Source organism: Thamnophis elegans, chromosome 5 (genome assembly GCF_009769535.1).
Source record: "Thamnophis elegans isolate rThaEle1 chromosome 5, rThaEle1.pri, whole genome shotgun sequence".
NCBI classification, from domain to species: Eukaryota; Metazoa; Chordata; class Lepidosauria; order Squamata; family Colubridae; genus Thamnophis; species Thamnophis elegans.
The window spans coordinates 96,369,975-96,386,298 of record NC_045545.1 but is presented as its reverse complement, the minus strand read 5'-3'; the positions used below and the strand labels follow the sequence as shown (position 1 = coordinate 96,386,298).

Sequence of the window (16,324 nt, the reverse complement as noted above, 5' to 3'; positions counted from 1 at the left end):
CTGAAAAAAAAAAACCAACATTGTTGGCTTGAGAATAATTTCTCATATCTGGATCTTGCAAACTGCAGCCTCTTTGGCTACCTGAAAAGAATCATGAATGATGGCTTTTTTATTCATCATTTGTTTATTTAAAGGTTGTCCTCAACTTACAACACTCGTTTAGTGACTGTTTGAAGTTAAATGGCACTGGAAAAAGCAATGTATGACCGTTTTCACACTTACAACTGTTGTAGCATCCCCATGATCATGTGATCAACATTAGGATGCTTATCAACTGGTTCATATTTATGACGACTGCAGTGTCTCAGGGTCATGTGATCGCCTTTGTGACTTTCTGACCAGCAAAGCCAGTGAGGAAGCCAGATTCACTTAACAACTGTATTACTAACTTAACAACTGCAGTAATTCACTTAATAACAATAGCAAGAAAGGTGGTAAAATGAGGCAAAACTCACTGAACAACTGTCTTGTTTAGCAACAGAAATATTGGGCTCAATTGTGACCCTAAGGACTATTTGTATTTGAAAATGCCTCTAGGTGTTGTGGGTGCTTCATCCCTGAAGGTTTTCATGAAGAGACTGGACAGCCATTTTTCCGGAATCTTATAGGATCTCCTGCCATGAGTAGGGGATTGGACTAGAAGACCTCCAAGGTTCCTTCTAGTCCTATTGTCAACCCTGAAACTGGCCTGACTGAGAGGATTTTGAAACTTCAGCACTGACACACAGGAGAAGAGGGACAGGGAGGGGGGAATAGAGATAGTTGAGGTGTTGTAGCCAAAACAAAATGCTTCCTCGTGGGAACCAAGGACATTCCTGCAGGTGCTTGCAAGGAGGGGACTGGAACCTAGCAACTGGATAGTATCCTGATTGGACCATTTGACTGATTGCTTTGAGAAAGTGAAAAACTTTTACTTTTAATTAAAATTGTGGGAATACTCTGAGCCAGTTTTCACCAGCCTGTGCCAATATCACATATCCAATAAACATATTAAGGAATCTACCTGCCTCAGAGTTTTGTTTGCTACGGGTATGTTATTTGGAACCCTGACACCTATTCTATGTTCTAAGAGTGACTAAGAAAATTGTCCAGTTTTGGCACCTCACTGTAGGACATATGCAGGAGGAGTACTTTTAGATGAAATTGGAGAAGAACGTTGCCATGGAGTTAAGGAAATCAAAACCTAGATTTTATTTAGAGAACAGGAGCTCAGCTTAGTTGCATTCCAACCAAATCCACGTTGGAAGAATCTGCTGTTTGTATTGTTCTTTTACTCATGTGTTATTATGTATATAAAGAAGTTAATGAATGCTGCTGAATCTCTGTTTGTGCTTTCTGCAACAAACTCTGACAAAATCTACACCTTAGCAAAATCACACCTATTTCAGTTTAAAGTAACAATTTTGCTCAAAACAATAATATTTTTTCGATGGAGAAAATGGATTACCAGCAACAACGTCAACCGACTTGTGAGAAGGTCCACAGTACAGAATGTGGCTCTTGACTCTCTGGTCATCATCCTGGGTTGGCTGTCCAGTTTGAGTTGTGTTGACATTCTTCTCCTGATTGAGCTGGTGAAACCAGTACACGATGTGAGCACCAACCACAGTTTTCCCAGTGCCTGAAGAAATACAGAAACAAAAAACCAAAGGGGGCATTGTCAGCCTTACAAGGTAGATCAGATCAAGAGTCTCATTCCACAGGATGATTAGAACACTATTTTATTGAGGTAGGATCAAATAAACATAGCTAGTTCCCTACAGAAGCTCTAATGCTGGGGAAAGGAAGGAAAGAGAAGAGAATGACCAGCAGCAAGAGGGATGGACTCAGTTATAGTGGTGATGGACACATTATGGAAGACCTGAAGGACCAGGTTGGGGAAAGAAAATCTACCTATGTGGTTGTTGATTTGATGGAACTTAATCAGTCCATCAATGTGAAGACCAGGTTTCTCTGAGAAGTCCATAATGTTGGAAAAAAATGAAGCAAACGGGAAGAAGGTGATAGGAGCAAGGTGGATGGACTCAGTTCCAGTGGAGATGAGGGCATCATTGTTGGGCGTAGGTCCTTCTGGAGAAAACTTATGTCTATCAACAGTGATTTGATGGGCCAAAAACCATCAGTCAACTTGAGGTCAGAGTTCCTTTGAGAGGTCCATCATGCTGGGAAAGGTAGAAGGGAAGAGGACAGACAGCAGCAAAGGGTGATGGACTCAGTTATGGCGGTGAAGGCATGAAGGACCAGGTTGGGGATGGATCCTGCTGGAAAAAAACTAAGAATGTGGACATTAAGTGGATGGGACACAATCAATCAGTCATGAAGACAGAGCTCCAGAAGTCCATCATGATGTGAAAGGTGGATGGGAAGAGAAGAATTGGACAGACAACAGCAAGGACAATGGGCCCACCATTGGAAGAGCTGAAGGACTAGATTGGGAATAGATCATTGGGAATAGATCATTGGGGGCAAATCTATCTAGGCGGTTGCTGAGAGTGATCTGACTTGATGGAATCTAGTGTGAAGACCAGATTTCTTTGAGAAGCAAATAAATTGGGGAAAGGTGGAAAGAAAGAGAAGAAAAAAATGATCAGCAGCAAGATAGGTGACTCAGTCACAATGGTAATAGGGGCACTATTGGAATATCTTCAATGTCTTGAGTCCTCAACTTATAACCACAATTGAACCCAACATTTTAGTTGTTAAGTGAGATAGTTGTTAAATAAGTTTTATCCCAATTTACAACCTTTCTTGACACAGTTGTTAAGTGAATCTGGCTCTCCATTCGACTGTTCGGCAGAAGATCACAAAAAGTGAACACATGCCCCTAGGACACTGCAATTATCATTAATATGAGCCAGTTGCCACAAACTACTGAATTTTGATTGCGACCACGGGGATGCTGCAATGGTCATAAATGTGAAAAGTGGTCATAAGTTACTTTTTTCAGCGCTGTTGTAATTTTGAATGGTCACTAAACAAATGATTGTCAATCAAGGATTACCTGTAGCTGAAGGACCAGAGAAAATGTGTCTATGTGGTCACTGAGAGTCAAAACTGACTTGATGACACATAATCTCTCAATCAATTAACAGATCAGACATGGAAGAAAGATGGAAGGGAAGAAAAAGACAACTGAACAGCAACAACAGTTACAGAGGTGGTGAAGTCATCCTTAGAAGATCTGAAGGCCCAATTTGGGGATAAATTATATAGGAAATCTGTCCATGTAGTTACTATGCAGCGACAAGGACGATGGCCCATAATCAATTGTAAAAACTTAAGAAATGTTTGAGAATCTAGTTATAGTTAAGAAACGCTTAAGTTAATCCCTAATGTGCTTTTTCAAAAGACAACTGGACTTGCCTTGAAGAGGTTTCACTTCTCATCCAGAAGCTTCTTCAGTTCTGGATGAATGATGGGAGGAAGGAGGGATTTACCATATTTTTCAGAGTATAAGACGCACCAAGATTTTGAAGAGGCATATTAATAAAAAAAAGTTTTTGCACTCTGCAGACCTCTGAAAAATGACCCGTTTTTCGCAAAAACCAGCCAGTTTTTCATAAAAAAGGGGGCATGCATTAGGAGGCTTGTTGAGTGCTCCAGGGAGTTGGGGGGCACAAAAAACGAGCATAAAACGGCCTGCTTTTTGTCAAAAACAATATAGCATGCATAGCCTTTAGGAGACTTATAGAGTGGTCCTGGCGGCTGTGGGGGCAAAAATGAGCAAACAAAATGGACTGTTTTTCACTCATTTTTGCCCTCAACCCCCAAGAGCACTCTGGAAGCCCCCTAAAGGCTATGCACGGCCATTTTTGCAAAGGGGCGGGGTTTCAGGAGGCTAAAAATGCTGTATTCGGTGTATAAGACGCACCCACATTTTCACCCTCTTTTTGGGGGGGCAAAAGGTGTGTCATACTCCGAAAAATATGCTATATTCCTTTCAGTCATCTGGTGAGTAGCACTCTTTCTGAGAGCCATTGAGGCCACTTCAAGGTTTAGCTGTGCCCTCAAAGTCATCTGAATTGTGCAAATTGGTGTGGAACCTTCTTGGAACCATGTTGTAGACAGGAGACAGGTGGTGGTGTATCTTCTGTTGAGAGAGGGCTGTTCAATTTAAACTCAGATGGCCTCTTTGACCCCTCTTCCAAACCAGTTTTCAAGGAAAAACCCCAAGAAAGTTCAGTTGCCTTTTGAAAAAAGCACCTTGGGGATAACCATGACTTGGATGGCTGAGAATCTCCATAGACATTTAGCTATGCTGGCCTAGTGGTGAAAGCGCTTGCCTCCCATTTGGAAGATTGAGAGTTCAATCCTATAGAGTGGCAGATGTTTCTCTATCAAGGTCCCACAGACTAGGCCTCCTCCGAATTCCATCCGCCAGCCAGTGTCGACTGGCGACTACCCGGAGGAGGGCCTTCTCTGTGGCTGCTCCGACCCTCTGGAACGAACTCCCCGTGGAGATTCGCACCCTCACCACCCTCCAGGCCTTCCGCAAAGCCCTTAAAACCTGGCTGTTCCAACAGGCCTGGGGCTAAAGAATCGTTGCCCCTATCTCGAATGGTATGATTGTTGTGCTTTTTAAATTATGTATTGTTTTGTGTTGTTGTCAAACTGTTTGTATCCCCTTTCCCCTTGTCAAGTTGTGAGCCGCCCTGAGTCCCCCTCGGGTGAAAAGGGCGGCATACAAATGAAATAAATGAATGAAATGAAATGAATGAAGGTGCAAAGAAAAGACATCTGCTGTGAACTTGTTGCAGGCATCAGGAAGGGCAGGCAGCCAGCAAATGCTCAGCTTCATCCAATTGCCCCGACTTTCCCCCGAATATAGGGGATTACAGGGTCATAAAAAGGAGGCTGATCCCTCACCTGGTGGTCCTTGGATTAGAGTGAAGGACTTTTTCAGTGCCTCCTGGATGGCAGACTGTTGACTTGGATTGAGTTTACGGCTATAGCCCGGAATGTTAAAATCCCTTCTCTTCAAAATATTGGAAGGTTTTTGCCCTGCAAGTAGAAAACACAGTTCAAAGATACAATCTAGCAAATTCATTATATTCACTGAGAATCAGCTGGTATATATGTCACCAGCAGTGTGTGAAAATTAGGCATTTTATAAGAAGCCTTTGAAACCTATAGAATGCCAAAAATAGGATGTAACAATATGAAAGGCTTAATATTTTGCACATTTCCTAGTCATTCTATGCAATGGCAAAAGGCAAACTAGCAAAGTATAAATACCGCTAAAATGCCATTCTAGCCTTCTTTGCCTCAAAAGTAGATCAATATTGGTGGGTTTTTTTCATTTGCTTCAGTAAGAAAGCCCTGTACTTTATTTTGCATTTCATCTTTCATTTTCAGATACATCTTTTCAATGAAGGTTTGGGTTAGGTTTAGGGGCAACCCAACCCTCACTCTAATCCTAAACCCTCATTTTAACCCTAAATTTAACTCTAAGATCTAACCCTAACCTTCACTCTAATCCTAACCCTCATTTTAATCCTAACCCTCATTCTTAAGCACTAACTCTCATTCTTACCCTAAACCTAACTCTAACCCTTAATCCTCATTTTTACCCTAACCCTAACTCTAAGTCCTAATCCTCATTTTAACCCTAACCCTAACTCTAAATCCTAATCCTCATTTTAACCCTAACCCTCATTCCAATCCTAAACCCTCATTTTAACCCTAAATTTAACTCTAATCCCTAACCCTAATTCTAATCCTAAACCTAATTTTAATCCTTAACCCTCCCTCAACCCCTAACCCTCATTTTAACCCTAAACCCTCATTCTATCCCCTTACCCTCATTCTTACCCTAAACCTAACTCTTAACCCTAATCTTCATTTTAACCCTAATCTTCATTTTAACCCTAACCCTCATTCTAACCCTAAACCCTCATTTTAACCCTAAATTTAACTCTAATCCCTAACCCTCATTCTAATCCTAAACCTAATTCTAATCCCTAACCCTCCCTCAACCCCTAACCCTCATTTTAACCCTAAACCCTCATTCTTACCCTAAACCCTCATTTTAACCCTAAATTTAACTCTAATCCTAAACCTAATTCTAATCCCTAACCCTCCCTCAACACCTAACCCTCATTTTAACCCTAAACCCTCATTCTAACCCTAAACCCTCATTTTAACCCTAAATTTAACTCTAATCCCTAACCCTCATTCTAATCCTAAACCTAATTCTAATCCCTAACCCTCCCTCAACCCCTAACCCTCATTTTAACCCTAAACCCTCATTCTTACCCTAAACCCTCATTTTAACCCTAAATTTAACTCTAATCCTAAACCTAATTCTAATCCCTAACCCTCCCTCAACACCTAACCCTCATTTTAACCCTAAACCCTCATTCTAACCCTAAACCCTCATTTTAACCCTAAATTTAACTCTAAGGCCTAATCCTCATTTTAACCCTAACCCTCATTCTAACCCTAAACCCTCATTTTATTCCTAAATTTAACTCTAAGGCCTAATCCTCATTCTAACCCTAACCTCACTCTAATCCTAACCCTCACTTTAACCCTCACCCTTACTCTAAACCCCTCACCTTACCCCAACCCCTCTTCATGATTCTTTTTATACTTTGTCGAAACAGTTATTGTCATTCTGCATGACATCTATCTTAAGATATTTAAATTTAGTAGCTGGAGCAGTGGGATTGTTTAATGAGCCAGAACACAAAGTTAAAATTGATTGATTGGAGAGGGCGGGCTCCTGCGTGAGGCAATCTGGGCTGTGATTGGATGCTGTGTGTGTGGAGAGGGAGGTTCCCTTTTTCCCGCCTTTTTCTTCTGTGTGCCACCTGAGCCATTTACCTCATGAATGTAGTGATTTGCCTGACTAGCTAGTTTACTGTATACATATATATATATTTGTAAAAAATATTAATTTATATAAAACTACAAGTTCATGCCAGCATCTCTGACTCCATTTGGACACCTGCTGTGCAATTCCCTGATAGTCTAGGTATATACAATGCCTAGGGAAAGTATCATAGCATATTAAAATAAAGCAAGACATTTCACACTTTGCCTAAAAAGTCACACATTCTATAGATTTCCTGGTCATTATACACAATGCCAGCTTTCCATACGTTGCCGGTAACGTATACATTTAATACATATTATATTACTGTTCATTTGTCACATCGCCAGCCAGATGTTAATCCTCGATTTTAGCCTTTTTGTCTAATGAAAGAGAATATTTGTAGCTCAGGGTTGAATTGAGGGGTCCTTGGTACTCTCTGAGCTTGTTTGCTTCCTAGCAGACCTTTCATTACCCAACTAGGTAACAGCATCAGTGTTAGAAGAAAGAGGGATTTGGAGGGAGAAGAAAGAGAAAGGTGGAGGGAGGAGGAAGAGGACTATGGGGTCCTTGATGCTGTCTGAACTTGCTTGGGTTTTTTTAGACATTTCACTACCCAACTAGGTAACATCATCAGTGCTATAAGGGAGTGGGGCGTACGGAGGAGGAGGGGGAGTAGGAAGAGGATAAGGAGGAGGAGGAAGAGGAGGAGAAGAAGCACCTGAGGGCAGAACAAGAAGCAATGGGTGGAAACTAACCAAGGAGAGAAGCAACTTAGAACCGCGGAGAAATTTCCTGACAGTGAGAACAATTAATCAGTGGAACAGAATTTGCCTCCAGAAGTTGTGAATGCCCCAACACTGGAAGTCTTTAAGAAGATGTTGGATAGCCATTTGTCTGGTATAGGGGTTTCCTGCTTAGGCAGGGGGGTTGGACTAGAAGACCTCCAAGGTCCCTTCCAACGCTGCTGTTGTATTGTATTGTAAATCCATGATTTGCTGAATGCCCCAACACTGGAAGTCTTTAAGAAGATGTTGGACAGCCATTAGTCTGAAATGGTATAAGGTCTTCTGCTTAAGCAGGAGGCTGGACTAGAAGACCTCCAAGGTCCCTTCCCACTCTGTTCTTTCTGTTCTATTCTAACAGCATTTGAGTACTTGGCAAAAAGCAAAATCTTAAACTTCTTCTAACAAAATTGCTGGGTTTCGCGTCTTTAAGAAGATGCTGGATAGCCATTTGTCTGAAATGGTATAGGGTTTCCTTCCTAGGCAGGGGGTTGGACTAGAAGACCTCCAAGGTCCCTTCCAACTCTGCTAAAGAAGAAGAAGAGGAGGAGGAGGAGGAGGAGGAGGAGAAGAAGAGGAGGAGGAGGAAGTGGAGGAGGAGAAGGTAGAGGAGGAGGAGGAGGAGAAGAAGAAGGAGAAGGAGTGGAGGGGAGGAGGAGGAGGAGGAGAAGGAGGAGGATGAGAAGAAGAATAAGAAGAGGAGGAGGAGGAGTAGGAGGAGGATGAGGAGGAGGAGGAGGAGGAAGAGGAAGAGGAAGAGGAAGAAGGCGACTGTGGGATCCTTGATGCTCTCTGAGCTTGCTTATTTTCTTTCAGATGTTTCATTACCCAACTAGATACTGTAACATCATCAGTGTTAGCCCCTTTCTGTCCTCCTATCAACTCTTTCCCAAGGACCTGGAATAGACAGACGTTGCTGCATGATGGTGTTAGAGGTATTGTTGCAGAATGTCCCAAGCAAAGCTGTCTATTGCAATTGACAGATGGGGATTTTGCCAATTCCCATTCCTATTAGTCTTATCTTTGCTTTCTTTTGCCACAATTGTTCTATTTCTATTTGCAGGTCTTTGTGTTTTGTGATCTCCTCCAGTTCCTTCTCTTCGGTTCTGCTGACTCAGGTACTGACCTTATTTATCTACAATGGTTAACTATTATTATGAGCCTCAAAACACCGTTGGGAAATATGCTGAACAGGACCAACAACTGTCGTGATTCACTTAACAAATGGGACAAAGAAAATTGTAAAATGGGACAAACACATTCATTGCTGTCATTTTAATTTTTTACACACCACACCTTATCTCTCCTCCTGGGCATTCAAGGGGGAGTTGTGATGATAAAACCAGCATCTTGCTGTCACAATGTTAAGTATCACCCTGTACATGTTATAAATGTCAACTTGGAAGGTGTTTCCATGACTACTATTGTTGACATAGGAAAAGGGAGGGGAATTCCATGCATACCTTTGGCCAGAGTCAGGTCTCATATTCCTACAGCTGGCGTACGTGCATGTTCATAGCCTGCCACAGCACCTTGTTGGTGGATGTGATTTATGACAAAGAGAGATGGGAATTGATACAGGGGAAAGTTCAAACGCAATTAAGCGTTTGCATCATTTGGGCAAAAGTCTTCCATTCTGCAGACCAGTCTGTTACGATGATGTATGATGCTAATGGAGCCTAATCATTACAGTCCTAGGCTGGGATGGTCATAAAGCAGATCCTCACATGAGCAGGCTTAATTTTACAACCCTTTTTGCAGCAATCGTTAAAGTGAATCACTGTTGTCATTAAGTAAATGCTTAGGTTGTTAAGCAAACTATTTGCTTTGGAGTAGTTTGTTTTGCCAAAAACAACAAATAAAGGCAGTAAATCTGCAAAAACAGTAAATCGAAGTGGCATGACTATAAGATGCTGAAAATGATAGGATAGGATAGAATAGCAGAATTGAAAGGGATCTTGGAGGTCTTCTAGTCTAATCCCCTGCTTAGGCAGGAGACCCTACACCACTTCAGACAAATGGCTATCCAATCTCTTCTTAAAAACCTCCAGTGTTGCAGCATTTACAACTTCTGGAGGCAAGTTATTCCATTAATTAATTGTTCTAACAATCAGGAAATTCTTCCTTAGTTTAGGTTGCTTCTCTCCTTGATTAGTTCCCAACCATTGCTACTTGTCCTACGCCAAGATAATTATGAGGGCCAGTTGCAGACAGTCCAACATTCAGAACAGAACATCCAGAATGCAGCCGCGCGAGCGATAATGGGTGTACCTAGATACACCCACGTCACACCTAGCTCCCCATTGGTCTCTGGACACGCTTCAAGGTGCTAGTCGTTACTTTTAAAGCCCTACATGGTTTAGGACCTGGCTACCTGAGAGACCGCCTCCTGCCATTTACCTCCCAAAGACCGATAAGATCGCACAGATTGGGCCTCCTCCGGGTGCCATCGGCCAGTCAATGTCGGTTGGCGAATCCCCGGGGGAGGGCCTTCTCTGTTGCTGCTCCGGCCCTATGGAACAATCTCCCCGTAGAGATCCGGACCCTCACTACTCTTCCGGTCTTCCGTAAAGCTGTTAAGACCTGGCTGTTCCGGCAGGCCTGGGGCTGTTGATGAGTATCCAGCCCCACTCTAAGCAGTATGCATGATGTGAAATTTTTAAATAATTTGTATTCTTATTTTAACTTTTATGTGTCCCTTGTTTTGCCTGTTAAGCCGCCCAGAGTCCCTAGGGAGTGGGCGGCATACAAATGTCAATAAACCTTAAACCTTAAACCATTTGGTCATGTGACTACCAGGAGGAAGGGGTGGCATCAAAACTTCAGAACTGGGTGGTAAATACCATTTTTGGAAGGTGGGGGGTTCAATCATAACTTCAAATGGTTGCTAATCAACCCTGCCTGTGCTATTTTCACTGCTATGCAATTTTGTTCTACAGGTAGTCCTCAACTTAAAACCATTCATTTAGTGACCATTCGAAGTTACAACGGCACTGAAAAAAGGGACGGATGACTGTTTTTCACACTTATAATTGTTGCAGTATCAACATGGTTATGTGATCAACATTTGGATGTTTGGCAACTGGCTTGTACTGTCCCGGGCTCATGTAATTCTCATTTGTAAACTTCCCAGTCGGCTTCCGACAAGTAAAATCAATGGAAGCAAGATTCGCTTAACGACTGAATGGTTCATTTAACAACCGCAGTGATTCACTTAGCAGCGGTGGCAAAAATAAAGTGCACAAAATGAGGCCAAACTGGTTTTAAAAAACTGCCTTGCTTAACAACAGACATTTGGGGCTTAATTGTGGTTTTAAGTTGAAGTACTTACTTGGGACTGGAATGGGTTGACCCAAAGCTATACTCCGAGCAAGTTCTGTGGCGTTCTCCAGGTCCCAAACGGCTTTTTCTTTCCGGCTGTGAAGAAAAAGAAAAGATAAGTAATCAAAGAAGAAAGAAATACCAAACAGTCAAGGGGGGGGGGGGGGGGAAACCTCAGCAAGGTTTCCAAACATTCTTGCTGTGAATTGTCCATATTTGTTTTAGGTTGATGTATTCATGATTAGTCAAACCACCAAATCACCCTTTTACTGGGATATGTTATGGAAAAAATGTTGGAAAAAGATAAAGGGCAAAAACGGAACCCAAATGCTTTGGTGCAAAGTAGACTTACACTATGGGGTCCTTGGTGCTGTTAAGCTTGGTTGTTTTCCTGCAGATGTTTCATTACCAAACTAGGTAACATCACCAGAAGGGGGTGGGATTTGTGAAGTAAAGACAAAGATGGGAAGAGGAGGAGGAGGAGTGTGGGGTCCTTAGTGCTCTCTAAGCTTTCTTGTAGACTTTTCACTACCAAGCTAAGTAATAACAACGGTTCCACCACAAAACCGCGTTCGACTAAACCGCGCTCGACGAAACCGCGTAGCTGACGTCATCAACAGGGCGACAACAGCGCAGAGACAGAAGCACGCTGTAAACGTTAAACCTAAAATTAACACCTAAACCTAAACCTAACCCCCCTAAACCTAGTCCTAAACCTAACCCTAAACCTAACCCTTAACCTAACCCTAAACCTAACCCTAAACCTAACCCTAACCCTAAACCTAACCCTAACCCTAACCCTAACCCTTACCTTAAGTTGAATCGGCTTGCTTTCAAAGCGCTATTTAAAGCGCCCTTCTTTCTCCGCGCTCGCTGTTGTCGCCCTGTTGATGACGTCAGCGACGCGGTTTAATCGGGCGCGGCTTAGTCGGGCGCGGTTTTGTCGTGCCATGATAACAACAGTGCTAGAAGGGAGAGGAGTTTGCTGAAAGGAGCAGGAGAGGGATGGGAGCAAGAGGAGGACGACTGTGGGGCCTTTTAGCTTGTTTTCTTGCAGTTGTTTCATGATCCAACTAGGCAGCATAATCAGTGCTGGAAGGGAGCGGGATCTGCTCTATTTATATGGCTTCTCTCTATTAGCCTGCCCTGTGTATCAAGGCAGCAAACGCCACTCCCTTCAGCACTGATGATGTTACCTAGTAGGGTAAGAAAACTGCCAAGCTCAAAAAGCACCAATGACCCCACAGTTCAAACCTAAACTACAAATATTCTCTTCTATTGGCAAACTTACACATCAGGCAGCTGCTTCGGAATCAGCTCTACAGTGAACCTTGAACTCGTCTGTGTGACCTCAAAGGGAATCTTCTCCATGGATGTAAAATGGATGTAGAAATTCACCATCACTTCGCCACGCTGATCAGGTTTCTCATTCTGATCGGACTTATCCGTACATCCGTGTGCCACCCAAGTGTACGTATCGGGATCAATCATGAAATCCTGAGTCTTGCTTGCTTCCTTGGTCAAACTGAGTTTCTGGAAATTCTGGCTGAGGTCTTCCTCCTTGTCTTGGATCCCATGTCCGCAGAGGCCCGAAAGGCGAATGCACATGTAGCAGGCGCCAAAATCCACTTCGATGGCAGAGTCTTTGAGGAACTCCTTGGTGAGTTTGATGGTTCCACAGAGCTGACCTTGTGAAGTCCGCCGCGCCTTCCAAAGGATCGGGACATCTTGCAGGACAATCGAGTTGTTTTCAGCCAACGCTCCCAAAGTTGCTTCTATGTCACAAAGAGGCAGCCACACTTTGCGATAATCAGAGGCACTCTTATAAAAGTCCTTCAGGGCTTGGGAAGCATACCTAGAGAAGCAATCGATGGGTCGCTCGGTGTGCTCCAAGCACACTTCAAAGCCAGGAGCTACTGTCCACAGTTGCACAAACGGCACCAGGAAGCCTCGCTGGACATTGGTAGTCAGTTGGAAATTCAACACATCTCCCACTTTAAGTTCCACTGACAGTTCTTTGTAGTGTAAGCATTTACTCCTCCCCATTGACCCCACAGGTTTGGACTCCGGGGTGTAATCCTTCTCAAGGAGTTCGACTAAATTTTCATAGTCTTCATTTTTGATAGCTGCAAGGATTTTATGCCACACATCTCCATTGAAGCGAAAGATGTTTCCTCCAATCCCTGACCGCCTCGCTTCATCCTTGTTTTTGGTTGACAAGGAGTACATTCTTCTCTTCCACTTCAGCCTCATACTGTTCTGCTCCTCGATGAAATTTGGTTGGGAAACCAACTGAAGGGCTCTATAATTGATGCTGGGACTATCTGGAAAGGTCTCCTTGTTGAGGGGAAATATGAGTTTGAAATTCTTGGCTTTCCCTTCAACGTTGGCGATGAAAGCAAACTTTTTTTGAACCTGACATTTCAACTGGGTGGCCAGTTCCAAAGATCGGACTCTTCGCATGTACGTGTTGGCCTTGCCATTCTTCCGGTTGAAATCGTGGCAGAGGAATTCAATCTCTTTTTGGGAGTACTGGACGGGCTTCTTCGAAATCAGAGAGACAATGTGTCGCTGAACCACAACATCCACGTAGCGCCGAATCGGAGAGGTAGCCCAGGTATACGAGTCCACGTGCAAAGAGTAGTGGCCCAGCTTGGCCTGAGGACAGGAATTGGAACGAAGAAAATAAGAACGGTTCAGGAGCTTCCTAAATTCTAAATTGATGGGTGCAAGTTTGGGATGGATGTCGTCTGTGGTGATGAGGTCAAGCATCTTGGGAAAGTCACGGTTATTGGCCGCTGACTTGAGGTGCTCCCACGAGGAAGTCAAGAGAACAAATGGATCAATGGTCCTCATAGGGGCACCATCAGTTGGAACTCCTAGATGATGGGAGAGGTGAGTGGACAAAGGAATGACATCTCTGTATTTCTCCCTCATTCGGGAGATTTGCTGAGGATTGGGTTCCATCTGACAACGAAGAGGGGTTAAATTTCTGGTAGGGAGCCGGTTTGTGAGCAGATCTCCCACAGAACTGTTGAAGAGGATCATAAGTTCCTCAATCATTTGGTGAGAACATCGCTGACCTAAAGGTATTTCTTCATCCAGCTGGTCATAATGACAGTCTTCGTGAAGCCTGAACTTCCGGTGGACGCGGGAGAAATGATACACCATTGCAACACAATCTTCTAAGGTGTCAAAATTAGGTGAGGGTGCCTCTATTTTGTAGTAGTTTTTAATGATCCCTTCAGCTTCCTCATAGGTCATCTGCCGATCAGAACAGATTATGGACATGGCAAAGGAAATTCTTTCGATCTGGTCCGTGGCCTTATCTATTACGACAAAGAGGGAGATCGCCAAACGTTCTTGGTGAGGAAGGAGACTGCAGAGACTCTGACTGAGCTCTGGTGGGAACATATGTATGGGTTTCTCAGGAACATAATAAGTTAACCCTCGGTTCTTGGCTTCTGTATCCAAAGGACAATCTTTGGGGATCACAGAGGCCATGTCAGCAATGTGGATCCCAATCTCATATTTGTCATCCATATCTTTGACACTGATGGCATCGTCCAGGTCTTTAGCACCCTTGGGGTCAACTGTGAAAGTAAAATAAGCCCGACAGTCTTTCCTCTCTGCTCTCATCAGAGAGGGGTGACCAGAGATTAATTTGGTCACTTGTCTGATCACCGAGGCAGGATATCCATTGGACAAACTATATTCCAAATCCAGAATACGAAGCCCATCCTCTAGTGAGGAAGTCATGGGAAGGACCTCCGTAACAATTCCCAGAGGGTAGTAATAACCTTCTTCCCATTTCATGATTTGTACTACGAAAAGCCATGTCTTCCGGTTTTCTGGTGTTATTTTTTTCCAGCTCTTCAACTTGGTTTTTCCTGCCTGGTCAACTCTGCGGATGGGAATAGAATCAGTATTGTCTCTCAACGGAGGGACAAAGATTTTTGTGACAGACTGGTCAATGGGGATCATGACCCGGCTATCAAACTCATCCAGTTTGCAGACAAAGGTGAGATCCCGTTTCACCTTTTCTAAGATGCCCACCACTTTCCCATGAGGGTTGCCGTCAAGAGTAGCGTTGGGTGTCAGGATCTCCACCAAGACTTTGTCTCCAGTGAAGGCCATGCCACAGTTGACTCGACCCTTGATCTGGATGGTCATCGAAGAAGCATCGTCCAGAGTGAAGGCAGAAGCTTGATCGAACCGTTCTTGGAGGAATTCGCAGCGTTTGTATCGTTGGGGCTGCATCTGCAGATACTGCTGCATCATTTTCAAGGAATAGTTGATGTACTCTTGACGTCTCCTTTCAGGGACTGAGACGTCCGATTCCACCTTCAGCAGGCCTTCTTCGGTGACCAACACCATCAACTTTTTGCTTTCATCCAAGAGTTCCTGCATTATTGGATCATCAAGGTTTAAGCTTTCCGTGTCAGAGACCCAGGAGTCTGTATCGCTATCTTCTTCCTCGGATTCAGGGTTTCCTCTGTTCCAGCTGGCCGTATCAGACATCACCTGCTTTATCTCCTCCAAGGTCAATGTTTCAGGAGTGACGGACTTCTTCTCAATGCACTTCTTGATGAAACTTTTCCAGATCTTGCTGCACTGGCCATGAGAACACAGAGCGACAGCATCTCCGACTACGACGACCTGTGACTGAGCCCTTGTTATAATGGTGTTCAACACCCGCGCGTTGTTGAAATACTCCAGGTTAGAGGAACTGACATGGGCCAGGCTGTTGCAGGTGTGCACAGTGTTGATAATGATGACACGGAATTCTCGCCCTATAGAAAAAGACAGAAGGCGGATCTGTTTGTCAATAACATGAAATACAGGCTGTCCTCAACTTACAACTGTTCGTTTAGTGACCATTTGGTAGTGAAAAACGCGACTTATGACTGTTTTTCACTTACGGCCATTGCAGCATCCCCATGGTCACGTGTGATAAACATTCAAATTCTTGGCAACCGGCTCATATTTATGACGGTTGCAGTGTCCCAGAGTCATGTGATCACTTTCTACGAACTTGTGACGAGGAAACTCAATTGGGAAAGCAGGGCTGTGATTTTTGCAAAGTTTCAGAAACTTTACTTTTGAGAGTTTAAGCGGCCCTCTTTTCAGGTCATCGTAACACCTGGGGGGACTGGATGGTTCCGTGCGAGTGGCAAGTAAGCAGGTGTAGGCCCATTCGTGCGAACAGGCAAGTGTGCCCGCTGCTTTCACAAATGGAGCTGTGTGAGCGCACTCACCTGCCCACCGCACACGTAAATGGAGCTTCACACGAGGTTGTGCTTGCCTACTGCTTCTGCAGCCCAGTTCTGAACAGGCCATAGCCCAGTTGTGGGCCGCAGCCCAGGGTTTGGGGCACTATGTTCTAAAGGGTAGGTAAAATTGG

General features: G+C 43.8%; 1 protein-coding gene across 1 annotated transcript in view; it reads right to left on the bottom strand.

The window, feature by feature from the left end:
• HELZ2 (helicase with zinc finger 2) overlaps positions 1–16,324 on the bottom strand; it is a 60,299-nt gene that overhangs the window by 11,595 nt on the left and 32,380 nt on the right. The window contains exons 9-12 of the mRNA XM_032217428.1: positions 12,212–15,713; positions 10,931–11,016; positions 4,867–5,001; positions 1,448–1,621 (exon numbers count right to left, since the gene is read on the bottom strand). Coding sequence (XP_032073319.1) covers positions 1,448–1,621; positions 4,867–5,001; positions 10,931–11,016; positions 12,212–15,713 — 3,897 coding nt within the window. The remainder of the gene's footprint in view (positions 1–1,447; positions 1,622–4,866; positions 5,002–10,930; positions 11,017–12,211; positions 15,714–16,324) is intronic.